Source organism: Neovison vison, chromosome X (genome assembly GCF_020171115.1).
Source record: "Neovison vison isolate M4711 chromosome X, ASM_NN_V1, whole genome shotgun sequence".
Classification (NCBI taxonomy): Eukaryota; Metazoa; Chordata; class Mammalia; order Carnivora; family Mustelidae; genus Neogale; species Neogale vison.
The window spans coordinates 47,640,714-47,658,963 of record NC_058105.1 but is presented as its reverse complement, the minus strand read 5'-3'; the positions used below and the strand labels follow the sequence as shown (position 1 = coordinate 47,658,963).

At 39.9% G+C, this 18,250-nt stretch overlaps 1 protein-coding gene across 1 annotated transcript; it reads left to right on the top strand.

Annotated features, from left to right (window-relative positions):
* The first annotated feature begins 1,874 nt into the window (after positions 1 to 1,874).
* TNMD (tenomodulin) lies at positions 1,875 to 18,016 on the top strand. Its single transcript, XM_044234852.1, has 7 exons — positions 1,875 to 1,993; positions 2,157 to 2,288; positions 11,753 to 11,893; positions 12,106 to 12,207; positions 15,399 to 15,552; positions 17,175 to 17,341; positions 17,639 to 18,016. Exons 1-7 carry the CDS (start codon positions 1,946 to 1,948, stop codon positions 17,846 to 17,848), a joined length of 954 nt encoding a protein of 317 aa, XP_044090787.1. The 5' UTR covers positions 1,875 to 1,945; the 3' UTR covers positions 17,849 to 18,016.
* Positions 18,017 to 18,250: the final 234 nt, after the last annotated feature.

Sequence of the window (18,250 nt, the reverse complement as noted above, 5' to 3'; positions counted from 1 at the left end):
CTGGATTCAATAATTGATTAGGCTTGGGGATGAACAAGAAAGAAAAAACTAAGGATCATTTGGAGATTTCTATTCTAAAGACTAATCATCCTGTCATTTAATGAGGGATATAATACAGAAAGAATAGTGTGTTTGGAAGGGATGATAATTAATTCAGTTTGAAATATGTGATATTAGAGTTGCATACAAAATATCTAAGTGAAGAGATCCAACAGGTTAGACACATGGGTCTAGAGCCCTAAGAGAACAGTGTGGTTTTGAAACCTCTCAGAGACCTAAACTAAATTTTAATGGTCAATATAGAGAGGAAATAATGACTTTGAAGGATGTAAGAATTTAGAATCCATAAGATTTGGTGACTGACTAGATCAAGGGAATGAAAAAGGCAAGTTGGGAACAAACCTCGGTTTTCTAGCTTTGGAGCCTAGGTGGGTGATCGTTCCACTGTTATGGGCTGAATTGTGCCCTTCGCCCTACCAAACTCATATGTTGAAGCCCTAATACCCATTATCTTAGAATGCATTTGGAGATAAGTCATATGCAGGGGACTTGTCCAATAAGACTGTTGTCCTTATAAGAAGAAATTAGGACATAGACATGCATAGAGACAGAATGCCATGTGAACATGAGGAAGACCATTTACAAAGCAAGGAGAGAGGTCTCGGGAAAAAGCAACTCTGCTGACACATTGATCTTGGACTTCCAGCCTCTAGAGCTATGAGAATATAAATTTCTGTTGTTCATACCACCCAGTCTGTGGTACTTTGTTATGGTAGCTCTAGAAAACTAATAAAACCACCAAACAAGATTAAGAATATGGAGGAGATGGGGCACCTGTGTGGCTCAGTGGGTTAAGCCTCTGCCTTCAGCTCAGCTCATGATCCCAGGGTCCTGGGATCAAGCCCTGCGTCGGGCTCTCTGCTCAGCAGGGATCCTGCTTCCTCCTCTCTCTGCCTGCCTCTCTGCCTACCTGTGATCTCTGTCAAATAAATAAATAAAATCTTTTTTTAAAAAAGAATATGGAGGAGAGTAGGTTGGGAGAAGTGGGTTTCAAAAGAAGAAGAGGTTTATGTGAGACATGTGGATTTGAGGTTTCTGAGGTACATCCAGGTAGAGATATTAAAATGGTTTTGAAATTCAGGAGATAGAAAAGGGTTATAGAAACAGATTTAAAAATAACTGATACACAGCTGACACTTTAAACTATAGGAGTGTGTGAGATCATTTAAGAAGTATATATAGAGTTAGAAGATCATCAAGGATAGAACCATAAGGAATATTAACATTAAAGAACAAGCTGAGGAAGAGAATTCAAGAAAGGAAAATAATCAGATAGTATGAAGAGAGAGAAAATGTATTATTAATCTTTTAATCCCATTTTTAACTGTAATTAGTTGATTACATATTGCTCTCAGTCCTCAAAGAGCTTTATCATAATGAAGGAGGCAGTACGTTATTTCTGAATCTCCAACACCAAGTACAGTGCCTGACATTTAATATCCCTGCAATAAGTAATTGTTAAAAACAAATGGAATTGAAATCAGGACTTCATTCCTTTTTTGTTTTGTTTGCTTATTTCTGGAGTATGCAGCACATGTGCCACTGATATTTTAAGTTCATAGTGAAAAATCATTTCAATGTGTCCTAGGCTTGGTCCCCTTCCAAGCCAACCCCCAGGACAATAGTTTTCATTATAACCTTCTGTCTTTGCCATTCTGGATGGAATTCTGTGCACAGAAGTTATATACATATATGGGTATATCTATGTAACAAATCGCAGCGCAGGAGCCCCCTGGGCTCCTTCAGGCTCTGGTATGACATATTTGAGCCATATAAATTCAGCTTCTCCTCTGGCATCTGTTAGCTGACTCACTTGCAACTCCACCTCAGCAGTGGTCTCTCAGTCCTCTCAAAGAAGGAAAAGAGTACTGTGTGCTGAGAGAGCATGGCAAAGAATCCTCCAGAGAACTGTGAGGACTGTCACATTCTAAATGTAAGTTGATTCGTATTTTTTCCCTTTTGAGCAGAAGCATGGTTTCGCAGATTTATCGTATTGCAATGTGAACATTAGAAAGTAAAATCAAAGGTGACTTTGAATTATGGCTTGCTGTTTTAAGAGCTAGTGTATTGTTTAATTCTCTCTGTTCTTTGCTTAGGCAGAAGCTTTTAAATCCAAGAAGATATGTAAATCACTTAAGATCTGTGGATTGGTGTTTGGTATCCTGGCCCTAACTCTAATTGTCCTGTTTTGGGGAGGCAAGCACTTCTGGCCAGAGACACCCAAAAAAGTAAGTAAATGCACATTAATATCTACTGCTTCTGTTTTAAGTTTGATTGAATTTAATTAGTGCTTGACATGTATATCACTCTGAAATGAAAATCATTAAGTCCATTTTGCATATATTTTCTGAAGGTATGAAAAATTGAAATAAGATTTTGCTTTCTTTTATTTGCCTAATTATTGTTGTAAGGGAAAACTATGTTTTCTGTATTTCAGTTAATAATGATAGGAGTAGAATAACCCACTTTTTTATAATGCTTGGCTTTAAGAAGTTAAGACTCCTCTTAGAAGTAAAATTTTTACTGTAAGAAAAAAATACTTTTCATCTTTTTTTCAATTATCTGGGCAGAAACTGATAGAAAAGTAATTATATCACCACATAAGAAAAAATCTCCAGAAATGGCAGCAAAGGATTTTCAGGGATTATATTTCTGACTTAATGCATCTGCTCTGAGGACAGGCAGCAAACTCCTTTTCAGAAGAAGCATTCCTCATACCTGACTTCACATGTATTTATGACTTAAAAAAAAAAAAAAACAAGAGCTTTTCAGCTCCTCACCAGTCACAGTTGTCACTGACCCGCTAAGATAGTAATGACACAAGGTAGAAACAAGAGATACCAAGTCATTAATCACAGGTATCTCAGAAAGCTTCTGCTATTAAGATCACTTGGTCTACCTAGCTGGCCACTGTAGTTGATATTAGTGTGCCTTAATATTATTGTTACACCCAGATTCACATACAGTGAGCAAGTTTAGATGTGATGAAAGGAAAATAATAGTTCCTTCATGCTAACAATTTCCATTTAAGGGAGAAGTAATAAATGTAAATGCTACAAGGTGTGTAGATGGTTTTCTGTCTTTGCCATGTGGATTGTTGTTACTTTTTAATTAATTTGTTATCATGAGATGCTCATTTCTATTTGATAACAGATGTAGGAAGAGAAAGGCATATATCCAGGAGGGAGAATGAAAGACAAGAAGAAAATGGGCTGGTGTGGACTACTGGGAGCCAAAGGAGTGATAGGAGCCAAGAGGAAAGCATATGGATTGTTGAAAGAGGAGAGGCAGAGGGCAGAAAAGAGAAAATTAACTGGACCGGTGTCCAAAAGAAAACTGAGAAATAAGGCATAGTTACCCCTGGATTCTTCACCTCTATTGCCATACCCACTTTCATTTAGTCCCAGAGGCTATCTTACCAAGTTTAAGTAGGAAGGAGAATGAAAATCAAAGGGACCCATCTTGTTTGCCTTTTTATTTACACCTGGTTCCAGAAAGGATTTGAGTCATCACCCAATACCTATAGTTAGCCATTTCTTTCATTCTCTCTCTTTCTCTCCCCCTCTCTCTTCCTCCTCCTCTCTTTCTTTCTCTCCCTCTCATCTCTTGCACTGTGCCCTGCTTCTAAACTACTTTTTGTTCACATATTTTTCTAGAAAAGCCACTTATATGCAAGCTATCAAGGTGGGCAAAGAAATACATATCAGAAAGGAAACAGCAAATGAATAAAAGTGCCAAAATGCATTCTAATCCAATTCTTCTACCACTTAGTTAATTCCCTCGGTGATGTGCTGCCCCACAAATTGAATATTGGATCCTTTAGACAATTATAGGTGAGTTAGAGGACAATAAACTCTTTTGTGCTCCATGGCCATAATGTACTTAACTCAGTGTAGTAGGTATCTAGCCCTTTTGACCACCTGTACAAGCATAACTACACATGGGGCCAGATGGCCTTTCTTGTTTTATTGTAGCTGTTGGTACTGCAAATGCTATTTTGAAACAGTTTATGTGTTTTTCTAAACTTCTAATGTTATTTGTCTCAGCACAACTATAAATGACTAAGTGGGACCTTGTTTTTATTTTGCAAGGTGCGAAACTCACTAATAGGATCCATGGTTCCCTCGGCTTCCGTATTATATCATCTTTGCTTCTCACTTCAGTTCTCTTTTAAATGCATTATAAGGAACAATTCTGTGACTCCTCAAACCAAAACTAAAACCTAGTCAGTGCATGCACAAAAGAGGTGGGGTATGCTATCAAATAAATTTTATCAAGAATCAAATCTCTTGGGGTGCCTGGGTGGCTCAGTGGGTTAAGCCGCTGCCTTCAGCTCAGGTCATGATCTCAGGGTCCTGGGATCTAGTCCCGCATCAGGCTCTCTGCTCAGCAGGGAGCCTGCTTCCCTCTATCTCCCTCTCTGCCTGCCTCTCCATCTGCTTGTGATCTCTCTCTGTCAAATAAATAAATTTTAAAAAATCTTTAAAGAATCAAATCTCTCATGAAGTAATACACCTTTGGATGTGCTTTTGAGCAAAGGGATTCTCAGAAATGAACAAAATTATTGCAAAGTAATCTGGTAAAAGACAATAGGTGTCTCCTAGTTCAACTTTTTCTACCATAAACAAGCTTATTTTTTCTCCATTCCAACTGGGGAGTTGCAATTTATTGTCTTGGATATTTAAGTCCTGGCCTTTGCCACAAGACCAGGCTGGGTCCATTGCAAACTAAGGAACCAGCTGGAGATGTGAATGCTTCCCTCAGTCTACCACTACCTTTAATCCCCAGATAAAGAGCCCAAGAGACCATCTATGTTTCCAAGGGCTAAGACTGCCAATATGCCTGACTTGGAGCTGACTGAAGAATCCTGGGAAGAGAAAAGTAGTCAGATTAGTCTTGGAAGAAGACTTGCAAAGGAAAAGGATCCAGGCATCTTGCACAAATTAAAGACTCTCCCCTTAAGAGTATGGTCTAGCGAGAAACAACAGTTAACTGATTAAAATCCAGACTCTTCTGGTCTTTCCTTTACAAGCCTATGAGACCTATGGGGACTGTGGGGCCCTTGGTGGACAGAACTGTTGATGCTTATTGTGCTTATGGATGGAGTGATTTGTTTGCTCCCCTGGGGCTTCCTCCAAGCTCTTAGTATTTGCTCCTCTAGCCTCCATCTTATCTCCTTTTTACTTTGGTTTTTTTTTTTTTTACATCTGTTTAAAATAAACAGGACTTACTCAACGTCTCACATCTGGTGTTGACATTTCCCTGACAGTAAGTCATTCCTCTCCTGCCATTATCTCCCACCTTGGTGTGTACAAAACTCCAGATTCTTGATCCTAAACTGGGGGTAAGCCATGCTTGATCCCCTCTCCTAACTTCAGGCATGAACACATATGCACCTGCATACACACACACACACACACACACACACACACTCCAGAAGCAGAAAGTCATCAAAATGAAGTGAAACAAAGGGGATTAATTCTGGGATAGCTGCTGCACTCCCTTACAGGCTAGACACCCCTAACCCACAATCACATATAGGAGCCACTTGAGCTGAATGAAAGCCAGACCATCAAACTCTATATCCAGGTTTCTCAACCAAGCAGAAGGGACTTATTCAGTCCCAGAGATTTTGAGAGTGCATCACAATGAGGCTCCACTTCCAGGCAGTGACTACTTAGGGATTTTTGAAGCCAATTCCCTAGAGGAACATTCTTCCTTAAACATCCCTGCCTTACACATTTAACTTGAAACAATTAGAAGCCAACTCCCCAGTTAATTAATCCAACATGGAGAAAACAAGTCATAAAAATCCCAGCATTTAAACCAACAATTTATAGATACATCACAGACCTTATAACCTAGTCACTCCAATCCTTTGAAGAATGAGGCAGAAGGATGATAAATTAAATAAATAAAATTCTGCCCTTCCTGCCATACCCAGGAACTGCCTGGTGACTTTATTAGGGCTGTTCAGAAACCATAAGTCGTAAGGCCCACACAGCAATAAACAGATTACTGGGAGGGTCCTCATAACTTCCACATACTGGGAGCATCCTCTTAACTTCCACATATTATCAAGATGAGAAGAGAACTGATAGGGCTAGTGGGCATCTGTCTGCTTTCTCCTCTGTAACCTCAACTGCAAATAATCATTAAGACAACCTCACCCAGGATTGCAAGCCCAATTATCACTGGAGGCTGAAAATCCTTTGTTTGGAAAAAACACTTCCCTGCTAAGTCTGGATCCAGCTTTCCTTTGCCTGTTTCTCTAATGCTAGCATTGGCCGGAGACCCACTTTCTTCTTCTACTCCTCTTGTTAGCATACAATTGATACAACTCTCCTTCCTGAGTTCCCTGGGCTTTCCTACACTGCAGTTTGGTGGGTAAAATGTGGATCTGGAGAAGCATTCATACACTCAAGGAAAAAGTTGGAGTTGTAGCTGAAAGAAATCTCTTTAGCAGAGGAACTGAACTTCACCAGATGGTGCCACATCGGCATTTTTAAAAAGGAGACTTCTCTTCACTTTATTTTCCTCCCAAACTATCACAGGAGCAAAGCCCACCCTCATACAAACAGCAGCTCTCACTGGGGCAGCTCTTGCTCTGGGCTATTAAGAGGCAGCATCAGTTATGTGTACCAGGACTCTGGCTACTGAGAGCACTTTCTTATTCAGTCCTTCATTCTCTTAAGGCAGCATTTGCTGAGCAGCTTACATGGTGCCAGCAAGGAAAACCTGCATCCTCAAAGGGAACTTAGAGACTGAGAGTGGGATTGGGGCTGTATAGGGAAAGAAGTCCAGGTGATCAACAGGTAGTCGCAGTCCGATCATCAGCCTAACAGGTGTTAGCCCAAATCTGAGCAAAACTAATTCTGCCAACTACTCAACATTGCATCCGGTAAGGCATGGGAGATAAAGACGGGAGCTGAAACTCCAGAGAAACTTGGTGACTTGTGCAAGGTCACACAGCTTTTAAGTGGCAGAGTTGAGGCTTGGACTAGCACGTGATCTAAAGATTTTTTCTACTAATCTTATGTTGCATTTAAGAATAAGGGGCGGTGGGGAGAGTGGGTATGGGAAAACTTCCCAGCCAGCTTGAGTCTGTAGATGAAAGAAATGGTTTTTTCTTGTTGAAAAACAGGAATGTCTCTGCTGCTTATGCCAATTTTTTTCAGGGCTGAGAACTGGTGATTGAAGATGCAGAAGTCCAACTTTGCATAAGAAACAATCTGTCTGCTCTGTGTTGGTAAAGAAATACCCAGAGGCCCTTTAATTCCCACAGGCTACGTTGGTAATAAAATGGTACAATGCATTCCCTTCCCTTCCTTCCAGCCTAACACCTGCTAGCCAGCTATTCTGAGCATGTATTTCACCTTTGGAGAGTGTACCTCCTAAACAGACAGTAAAGGATGAAGGTGGAGAGAAGAGCAGCTAGATTAATCACAGGCTTCTAAAAGCAAGCCTAAGCCAAATGTCCTCAAATCCCTTGTAGGAAAGGCAAAAGGTACTTGGCCCCAAAACAGATCCATCACACTGAGATCTTAGACAACATTATTTTTTATAAAAAGCTTTCTCTTCTAATCTCAGAGATTGCCACAAATTGAGGCAAGAAACAGGGGAAATTGTGGAAGGGGGTTGTTAGGGCTCATTTGCTACCTGAGTGGAGGCTTTAACTGGATTGAGGAAAGAAGTCCTGGGCAGGAAAGAGAAATGATTTTCGTTTTGCTCCATGTTTTGTCACTGTGATCTTCTTACGTCTCTCAGTGCCTAAACTTAATCACATAGCTATTTCATTTCACTTCTGAGTCATATTCCAGTCCATGGTCTTCCCTGTCCCACTCCAGTTTTCTGGTCCTTATAGTTAAGGCCAGCCCTACATATGGGTAGAATAGGAACCTATTTGAGTGGTGCTGGAAGGATGCCCTTATCTTCAAAATATCTTATTCCTGGTGTCATTCTGCTTAAAATCCATCATCAGTAATTCATTCCTTTGAGTTAAATATTGCACTCATTTTTTTAAGATACAAATACCCATCACTATTATCTTAGTGTGAAATCATTTGTCAAATTGATTTCTTCTTTGACATAAAGGGCCTGGCACACCATGAGATTCCTAGATGTCTAGACAGAAGACAAAGGGATAGAGGGAGATAGGAAGAAAGGGAAGGACTAGGAGGATACAAAATGAACAGCATATGAAAAGAACTAGGTTTCCTAGAAACACCAGTGATTAACTGTCCCTATTTGCCAGTTTAACAGATACTCCTCAATACTCTCTGTCTTTGCTCTGTCTTTCTGGAAGTAAAGCTGAGTTGGGGGGCATTGTGAGATGAGCTAAGAGCCCAGTCAAACCTCTCTCAGGCCAGTCATGCTGTCTCTGCTTTACTTAGTGCCTGGAAAGGACAAAACCATTTATTCCTTCATCTCCAGAAAGACCCTCAGCCCCTGAGCCAGTGAGCTTAGTAGAGAGAAAAGTATTTCTGAAGCCAAAGTCATGAGCTCAGTCTCCATATGGGCCAGTGGAGCTTGCATAGCCATTACCCAGGCAATGTGCTCCACAGGGACATGGGCGAGACAGTATGTCTGGATTTGCTCAAACCCATCCCCAAACGGTCCAAAGTGGGCCACCGGCATCATCTTCCTAGACAAGGACAGTCTGTTCCAAAAGGACACCTTTGATAGTAGAATTCCATCTGGGTGAATATATAGCTTTCCACCACCCACCCCTCATCCAGGATTCACACATAAATGAAGTCATTTTGATCTCACTCCATTAAGCAACCTATCATTGCTTTTAAAAAAAATCCAATAGCTGGTTAGTGAATACAGTCAGAATGGACCCCTTCTCCCCCACCAAAGCAAAAAACAAACCAAAACTAAACAAAAGGGCCACCTGGGTGGCTCAGTCGTTAAGCATCTGCCTTCAGCTCAGGTCATGATCCCAGGGTCCTGGGATTGAGCCCTGCTTCAGGCTCCCTGCTCACTGGGGAGTATGCTTCTCCCTCTCTCTCTGCCTGCCTCTCTGACTACTTGTGATCTGTCTGTCAAATTATTAAATAAATTTTTTTTAAAAAAACTAAACAAAAAGCCAAGAAAACCTCTTTGAAGGAATGTTGAAAGTAATCAAGATCTGCTGAGCTTGGCTGTTTCCAACAGCTTTCATCTAGCAAGGTGTCCAAGTGAAGTGTATTGCCAACAGTGCAGGGAAACTCATTCCACAGAAGTACACTGAAATTCTAAATGTCACTAGTATGGTTCCATAGTCTTCTACCAATGATTGAAAATACAGCCTCTATTTTTTCTTTTGCCCAGGTAGGCAGCATTCCAACATCCCCTAGTCTCTAACCTCATTTTTCCATGCAATAATCCATCAGTAGTGCTACTGATGAAACAAACACCCCACCCCACCCCACCCCCAATGACTAGTAATGTCGACATTTGTCTCAACAATGGATAATATTTCTGAAGAAATTCTCTTCTGTTGGGAGATCTGACAAGCCCGGATCTGAAGTTGTTGCCTTTGTCCTCTACTTAGGTCAGGTGGACTGAGAGTACAATTTGTTGCTATAGGTAGAAGTTTCTCAAGCTGGCTGCAGAGCTGAAATTGTGGACATATTTATAACTAGAAGCAAATAACAAGCCTAAAGGAATTTGTTTGCTACCTGTCATAAACCAGGCCAGACTTCCTGAGTTAACTCTGCAGTTGCTGTAAGGTTGTAAATACCATTTTCCTTCCCCTTTTAAAGTGCGGTCTCTTAAAAGAACTCACCAATGTTCAAAATGTCTCTTTATGAAGATGAGACTTTGTCACTGGTAGGAAAAACTCATGTTGAAAACCTAATAACTGAGTACATTCAGTGCTTAAGCACTGACCCTGTCCCAGGCACTGCAGAGTTACAGGGAGGTAAATGACATTGTCTCTTCCTATTCAGTAGCTACATAGACTTTTCACACTTGAAATAACATTGTTTCTACAAACCCTTCCAATGTGTTTCTCTACTTGAGTTAGTGAAAATCTGACCAGGTTAAACTAACATTCAGTCACAGACACTGGCAAACATTAAAAAGCAACCCAAGCCAGTACAAGTTCTAAAAGGTGGTCACTGGGAACCACGTCATTAGAAAGCAACTTTGGAATATTATGCCTCCATCAGAAAGGACAAATACCCAACTTTTGTAGCAACATGGATGGGACTGGAAGAGATTCTGCTGAGTGAAATAAGTCAAGCAGAGAGAGTCAATTATCATATGGTTTCACTTATTTGTGGAGCATAACAAAAAGCATGGAGGACATGGGGAGTTAGAGAGAAGGGGGTTGGGGTAAATTGGAAGGGGAGGTGAATCATGAGAGACTCTGGACTCTGAAAAACAATCTGAGGGGTTTGAAGTGGCGGGGGGGTGGGAGGTCGGGGTACCAGGTGGTGGTTATTCTAGAGGGCACGGATTGCATGGAGCACTGGGTGTGGTGAAAAAATAATGATACTGTTATGCTGAAAATAAATAAATGAAAAAAAAAGAAAGCAACTTTGGCTCTATATATGACTTGTTTTAGGAGAATTTCAGTCACCAAATTTTTTCCTAAGGAAAAATGATTATGATAGCAGAAGGCATCCTAACAACAAGGATAAGACAGATTTCCTCATGGTCCCATTAGGTCTGGCTTGGTTTGTGACAGGTAGTGAATTACTTTAGGTTTGTTGTTTGTTTCTAACTACAAATGTGTCATCAGTTATAGGTAATGGGCTTACTCCTAAACTGGGACACTTGATGGGACTGGTCCTCTTGGTCCTAAGGAAAAAAATGTCACTTTTAGAGGGCCAGAGAGAGTCTGGGGTTCTGCTGCAACCACTCAATAATGACCTGATAAGAAGCCTTTCCATGGTACTATTCTTGGAAGATACCATATTACTTAGTGCAAGGCACTTGACACAGTTGTTGAATTCTGTATACAACAGAATTTGAAGCCAACCGAATTATGTCTGGAAAACAGAACACAAGAATAAACTGAGAGGGTTTGATTATCCCATAAAAGAGAAGGTCAGGGGAAGGCAATAAATGTTTCCTGAAGTTGAAAGGGGAAAAGGAAGCAATTAAGGTCAGGGTAAGTCTTTTACCTCATGTTGGCCCAGGTGAATGGTATTCAGATTCTAAAAAAGATAGACCCAAGACTACTGAGGTAATATTAAAGCCCTGGATAGATAAAGAGATAAAGAGCAATACCTAAGCATTCTAAATGTGTTCAAATCTCTTTCTCTGCCCCATTGAATTTCAGGGGGAGAGAGGGGGTGAGCACTTGGAAAGGAAGTGGTAACTTAAAGAGGCAGCATCAGTTTTATGTGATCCCTCTGCTTAACATAAGGGGAAAATACTTTACAGGCTGGTTTGCAAAAATATCATTCTCTATTTAGTCAAGGCTGCCAAGAAAACTGTTGGAATTTTAGTGATTAGTTCAGCAAGTTGGGTTGAATACAAAATACTGGCTCTGAAGGGATCCCCATATCAGCTCCAGTGCCAAAAAGTACCTCACTTTAATCCTGAGTCTCAGAGAAATCCCAATGGTAAGCTGTTGAGATGGCACCTCACCACAAAGGCTCCAGAAAGAGAAGGTGCCCCAGATATTATCCAATTAAAGCATCCTTTGAAGGGACACACTGAGTATCTTAGAGCTTGTTCTCCTCTGTTATTCCAGACATATGACATGGAGCACACTTTCTACAGCAATGGAGAGAAGAAAAAGATTTACATGGAAATTGATCCTGTGACCAGAACTGAAATATTCAGAAGTGGAAATGGCACTGATGAAACATTGGAAATACATGACTTTAAAAATGTAAGTTGGATATTCCACTTTCCAAGGGCTCTCACTTAAAATAGTAAAACATTTTAGTCAAGTTAAAATTAGCCTTTAGCCTCCACTTGATTTATAAGACAAAGCTTTCCTTTGAATTCAGATTTTGCCATCCTGGGGCCTTAATAGATCAGGGAACTCATTAACTTTGGCTATTTCAAGAAGTTTTTTTTTTTTTTTTTGTCTGTTTATAGGGTTACACTGGCATCTACTTTGTAGGTCTTCAAAAATGCTTCATCAAAACTCAGATTAAAGTGATTCCTGAATTTTCTGAACCAGAGGAGGAAATAGATGAGGTATGTAAGAATATTAATAGTGGTAGGCAAAGCCATCATTTATTGGGTGTTAGCCATGTGCCAGATATTGTACTAAATGCTTTATTCTCATTTGAGTCTCACGATGACCCTATAAGTGGATGCTATCATTATCCTCATTTTCCCACGAGGAAATTAGGTTCAGAACTGAAAAGTAACTTGCCCAAGGTCGCACAGTGAAGAGCAGATTGGGATCTTGAACTCAGGCCTTTCAAAAAACTAAAGTTCGTGCTGTTAGGTGCAGAACTATACTTTTATACCTGGGTAGCCATTAACATTATGTACGTTTGCTTCCAAACCAAAGTTCTAGAAACAGTCTGAGGGGATTGAAGTGGCGGGGGGGTGGGAGGTTGGGGTACCAGGTGGTGGGTATTATAGAGGGCACGGCTTGCATGGAGCACTGGGTGTGGTGAAAAAATAATGAATACTGTTTTTCTGAAATAAATAAATAAATTGGGAGAAAAAAAAAAGAAAAGAAAGAAAAGGAAAAAAAAAAAGAGAGAGAGAGCTTAAACAATCCTGCTTAAAGATAAAGCCTTAAAAAACAAAAGTCCCAAAGCCATCTGAGAACCTTGCTACTTTTATCATACTGTGACATTCACTTATTTTAAAAAATTTTGGTTCATTCACCTTACCATTGTATGTTGGGCTGCCAATGGAATAATGTGCATTTAACCTTACTTGGGAAAGCAAAAGCAAAGAAGATGAGAACTACAGTCTAAGACAAATTTTCTGAAAACATACTGCCAGGCCAGGGTAAGGTAAGCTAAGATACTGGCACAATCACTAAATTGCCCCCAAAAGCCTAGTGGGAGATGGAGGATTATGACCTAAAATACAGCCATCCTTAAAGCCCTTCAAGCTCTAATATTTCCCTAGCTAAGGCCATCTTGTCGCAGCACAGTCCAACTGTAGCTAGAATGAAACAAATATTTGTTTGGTTTGTTTGGTTTGGTTTTGCTGTTTAACTGGCAAATCTAAAATGAAATTACGGCAAGGGCACAGTGGCCTCTCTGTATACTATAAAGACCTCTTTCTTCTCTCTCTCCCCCTTTCTTTGTCACTATTTTCCTAGATAGTTCTGTCCATTTTAATTATCAGCTGCCCTTTTATCTTTTGCTTTTGCTTTTCTTATTTTGGGGGCAGGGGTGAGGTAGGATAGGGAGAATTTTATCCTCGCCTTTACCCAAGTCTCAGAGCTATCATTGGCTCCCCCAGACATGTCACTGGTCTCCTTATGGCCAGAAGAATTACAAACCCTTGTTCCTAGAAGTTCCAAGAAAAAGAAGAAGCTTTTCCAAAGATGATACTGTGCTCTCAAGGCCTATGGTAGTGAAAAATTTTGAAGATTTTTTTAAAATAAGCATAAATTCCATTGGGGAGGGAATATGCTATGGTGAGTGCTGTGAATGTGTAAGACTGATGAATCACAGACCTGTACCCCTGAAACAAACAATACATTATACATTAATAAAAATAAATAAACATACACACATAAATACATAAATACAATAAAAATAAGCATAAATTCAATGCATCTGAGGAACAGAACAACTTTCAGGATATTAAGAATTACTGCAGTAGGCAAGGGTAAGATGAAAGGAGAATTGATAGGCTAAAAAGGTACTAAATGCTGCTTTTTACAGAAAATAATGTAAACATTTGAGTAGTACCAGCCAGCAATGAAGCCCTGAACTAAAGCAACAAAATAAATCTTTCTGAAAAATATGAAGGCAAAGGCCCATAATGTCTCATTTTAGCCCTAATTTATTCCTCAATTAATTTTGCCACATCTTTTAAATAACATAAGTATTTATCTCGTGATAGTGAGATTACTTTATCTTCAGGAAAATCCATATATATATTCAGGCTACAGACTTTTTTATGAAATAAGTTTGCAGTTCTGGGTGGCAAAACCCCTTTTATTGCATACTTTCCGCCACTGTATCTATGGTTTGTGCATGCTAAACATGCAGAGCAGTGATATAAATAGCCCTGATTTTGCTAACAAAGCTAGTCAGTACACCAACCTCATTTTTTCCACAGTCCATTTCAATGCATCCCAAGGTCTTTACAGACTCAAGGGCAAGAGAGCTAAGACTTGAGAGTTTTAAATGATTAGGGGAAAAATTATACAAAGCCATATTTCAATGAACAAATAAAAACACTGAAATCATAAAGCTAGAAAGAAACCAGAAAGAAAAGTAAAAGTCTTATTAAGAGTAGGAGGAAATGTCAAGGCCCAAAAGACAAGTGAATAAGAAGTAGGTATACAGGGGCGCCTGGGTGGCTCAGTGGGTTAATGCCTCTGCCCAGGGTCCTGGGATCAAGCCCCACATCAGGCTCTCTGCTCAGCGGGGAGCCTGCTTCCCTTCCTCTCTCTCTGTCTACTTGTGATCTCTGTCTGTCAAATAAATAAATAAAATCTTTAAAAAAAAAAGAAGTAGGTATACAAGATAACTACTGCCAGTACGAGAAAAAAAAGAGAAGGCCATATTCTTGATAATATAAGAAAAAAACACTGTTAGATGAACTGTAAACATCTAGAGTGAAAGGAGTAAAACAGTGTTAAGGCCAGTGAAGTCACAAGCTGAAAACTTGACTTTAAGACCAAAAAAAAAAAAAAACCAAACAAACATATTTTGTGCTACAGCTAGCCACCATTAACAGGCAAATCTTGTAAAACCCAAATATTAGATTTGGTTGCTATTTAATCGATCTCACCAGCTTGGATTACAAGCTGTTTTTCAGCTTAGATCAAATCCTGTTTGCTATCTTAGTTGCAAGCCTAAAACATGGCAGGCACTCACAACATCCATTTAAAAGAGCAAAAACAAATGTAAATCATTCAGGGTTCCAGAAGCCCAATTAAAACATACATGGTCCAGTGGGAGGCCCAGAAAATGATGAATAGCCTTCCTAGCTGAGTGAAATGATAGCAGAAAAAACTCCTGTTACAGTAAGCAGCCTTATGGTTAGACCCCAGAGAGAGATCAGGTCTTAACTCTCCCAAGGGCGCCTACTGTATGCACAAAACAAAGCTATTTCACTGGCAGCCCTGGGATTGGAACTCTTACTCAGACTCAAAAGAGAGTATTTTCTAGTATCACATAATGTCTCATTCATTTTATTAATTTCTCTGCCTATCTCTACCTTGAACTTACTTCTCTCAGAATGAAGAAATTACCACAACTTTTTTTGAACAGTCCGTGATTTGGGTCCCAGCAGAAAAGCCTATTGAAAACCGAGACTTTCTGAAAAATTCCAAAATTCTGGAAATTTGTGATAATGTGACCATGTATTGGATTAATCCCACTCTAATAGCAGGTATGCCTTCTCCTCCTCCACTTTTTAAAGTCAGTAAGAGGTTAATATTCCCATCTTTTAGATACTACGTTTCTAAGAAAAGAATGATCAGCTTATATCTTGTTAGATGAAACTGTATGCTGACTGCCAAAGGAGGAAGGAATTTTTCACAGCTAAGTTATATATCAGATAAATTAATGCTGACAAGCTTTTAAATATCCCAGCAAAGGTAATGCCACCCTAATGTAACTAGTGATGGCAAAAAACTAACCTTCCTTTGCACATCTGATATTCATTGCAGTCAGGATACTAAGCTATTCTTCAAACCACTATGTACTCAACCCAGGAAGAGAGGAGAGAAGAGCCCAAACAATGTCCTGTTGTCTCAAGAGTGATTTTGTGTGTCAGATGGTGGCATTCCCCCCAAGAAGAAAAGACACTTGTTACAATACAGATCTCTTTGTGGCTGTTTTAGGAATCACTATAAAAGTAATTGAGGGCTGCAGCTCTAGGGTATGAGTCCAGCTCCCAACTTCCAGTCAGCTCATGAAGAAGACAAAGGTCTCTGGATGTCTTATTTTGCCCAGCTAACAGTCTGGTCTCGTTCATTCTAGAAGGTCTAGATTACTATATTACTCAAGAGAGACCACGCTAACCAATGTAGGCAACTACTGGTACTCTTTGGCAGCTTAAGAAAACTGAATTTAAAAAACATTGAATACAATGTGATATTCTGGGCTAGATGCTAGAACGTCTGCTTTAGTGTTCTTTTTCTAAAAGACATTAGTAGAAATAATAAAATCTGAATAAAGTCTATAGTTAACTTAATAGTATTGTACCAATGTTAATTTCTTAGTTTTCATAATTGTACCATGGTTATGTGAGATGTCAACATTAGGGAAAACTACATAAAGGATATATAGGAACTCTGTACTACCTTTGCAACTCTTCCGTAAAATGTAAGATTATTTCTAAATAGAAGGGTTGTGGGTTTTTTTTTTTAATTTAAGACAAGAAAGAGAGGAGAAAGGGGAGGAAGACAGGGCACCAAATCAAATCCAGCAACCAAAAAATATTTACTGAGCATATATCATAGGTAAAATCATCGTGGGAGAGACATATAAGACCCCGTCCTCATTTTTTTAAAGATTTTATTTATTTATTTAAGAGAGAGAGAGAGAAAGAGCATGTGAGCAGGGGGAAGGGGCAGAGGGAGAGAGAGAGAATCTCAAGCAGACTCCACACCCAGCATGGAGTCCCACATGGGGCTTGATCCCAAGATCCTGAGATCATGATCCCAGCCAAAACCAAGAGTCCGACGCCCAATTGACTGAGTCACCCAGGTGTCCCCAACCCCACTGTCCTCATTTTCAAAATTAGGATGCTAGTAAGGCAAAGCAGTAAGTGCTTCCTGCCAAATGAGCAAAGAATAAGTCTGTGTACCTTGGAATAGTCAGATTTGTTTTGGGAAATCTCTTTAAAACTGTAGCTGTAGGAGTCTGTAAACATGGTTCATGCTTGCCTAAATAATGGCAGTGAGAAGACAAAATGAAATTCTAATTCCCAACACCATAACCCCCAGCACTTCTTTCAGGAGCCATTTTCAAAGGAGGTGAATCACAACTTTGTGCTTCTTACCTTAGTTTCAGAGTTACAAGACTTTGAGGAGGATGGTGAAGATCTCCACTTTCCTACCAATGAAAAAAAAGGGATTGAACAAAATGAGCAGTGGGTGGTCCCTCAAGTGAAGGTGGAAAAGACCCGCCATGCCAGACAAGCAAGCGAGGAAGAACTTCCAATAAATGACTATGTGAGTTACGTTCATGTTACTCTTGTTAGAAGGATAGCAAGGAGCCCCCCCAAAACTCATTACTCCTTAGATCAAAGTCCTCAAAAGGAGAATGATCATTGTTTTAACAAAAAAATATTTAAGAAACTTGGAATCCCTAAGAGACTCATTCATAATCAATCTTGATTAATCTTTATCAGACTAAGGAATTTAACTTCTCACCAGTACCCAACTCACGTAGTCTTGTAGTCCTTCCCTGCTTGGTGGGCCTCTTCTTGGTGAACCTTCCCCTCCAACCCCAGTTTATTCTTTTTTCAGACTGAAAATGGAATAGAATTTGACCCCATGCTGGATGAGAGAGGTTATTGTTGTATTTACTGCCGTCGAGGCAACCGCTACTGCCGCCGCGTCTGTGAACCCTTGCTAGGTTACTACCCATATCCATACTGCTACCAAGGAGGGCGGGTTATCTGTCGTGTCATCATGCCTTGCAACTGGTGGGTTGCCCGCATGCTGGGGAGGGTCTAATGGCAAGTTTGAGCTCAAGTGCTTAAACTTCTGGCAGCCAACATATAACAAATGCATGCTATTCAATGAATTTCTGCCTATGAGGCACTTGGCTCCTAGTAGCCAGCACTCCAGAATTACTCGTAGGTAATTCCTCTCTTCATGTTCTAATAAACTTCTACATCATCATCAATGGCCTGATTGCTGCTGAACACACTGGGTAAGTGTTTGCTAAGAATGTTTTCTGCAACTGAAATGGAACAGATCTGTCTAACATGGATGACAATGATGGAAACTTGCATTGTTTCAGGTTTGGGGAGTGGGAAAGGGCAGAGCATAAGGATTCTCAAATACCATACCATAGTTTACTATGCTATATGGAGAAAGTGTAAATGAGGGGCTGAAGATAAAATGTCCCCAGAA

Bases quoted from the DNA above. Each gene is read 5' to 3' on its own strand.
- TNMD (XM_044234852.1), top strand. From the start codon at position 1,946: ATGGCAAAGAATCCTCCAGAGAACTGTGAGGACTGTCACATTCTAAAT. The intron at 2,289-11,752 runs GTAAGTAAATGC...CTGTTATTCCAG, and splicing joins GGCCAGAGACACCCAAAAAA to ACATATGACATGGAGCACAC. The intron at 12,208-15,398 runs GTATGTAAGAAT...TACTTCTCTCAG, and splicing joins CAGAGGAGGAAATAGATGAG to AATGAAGAAATTACCACAAC.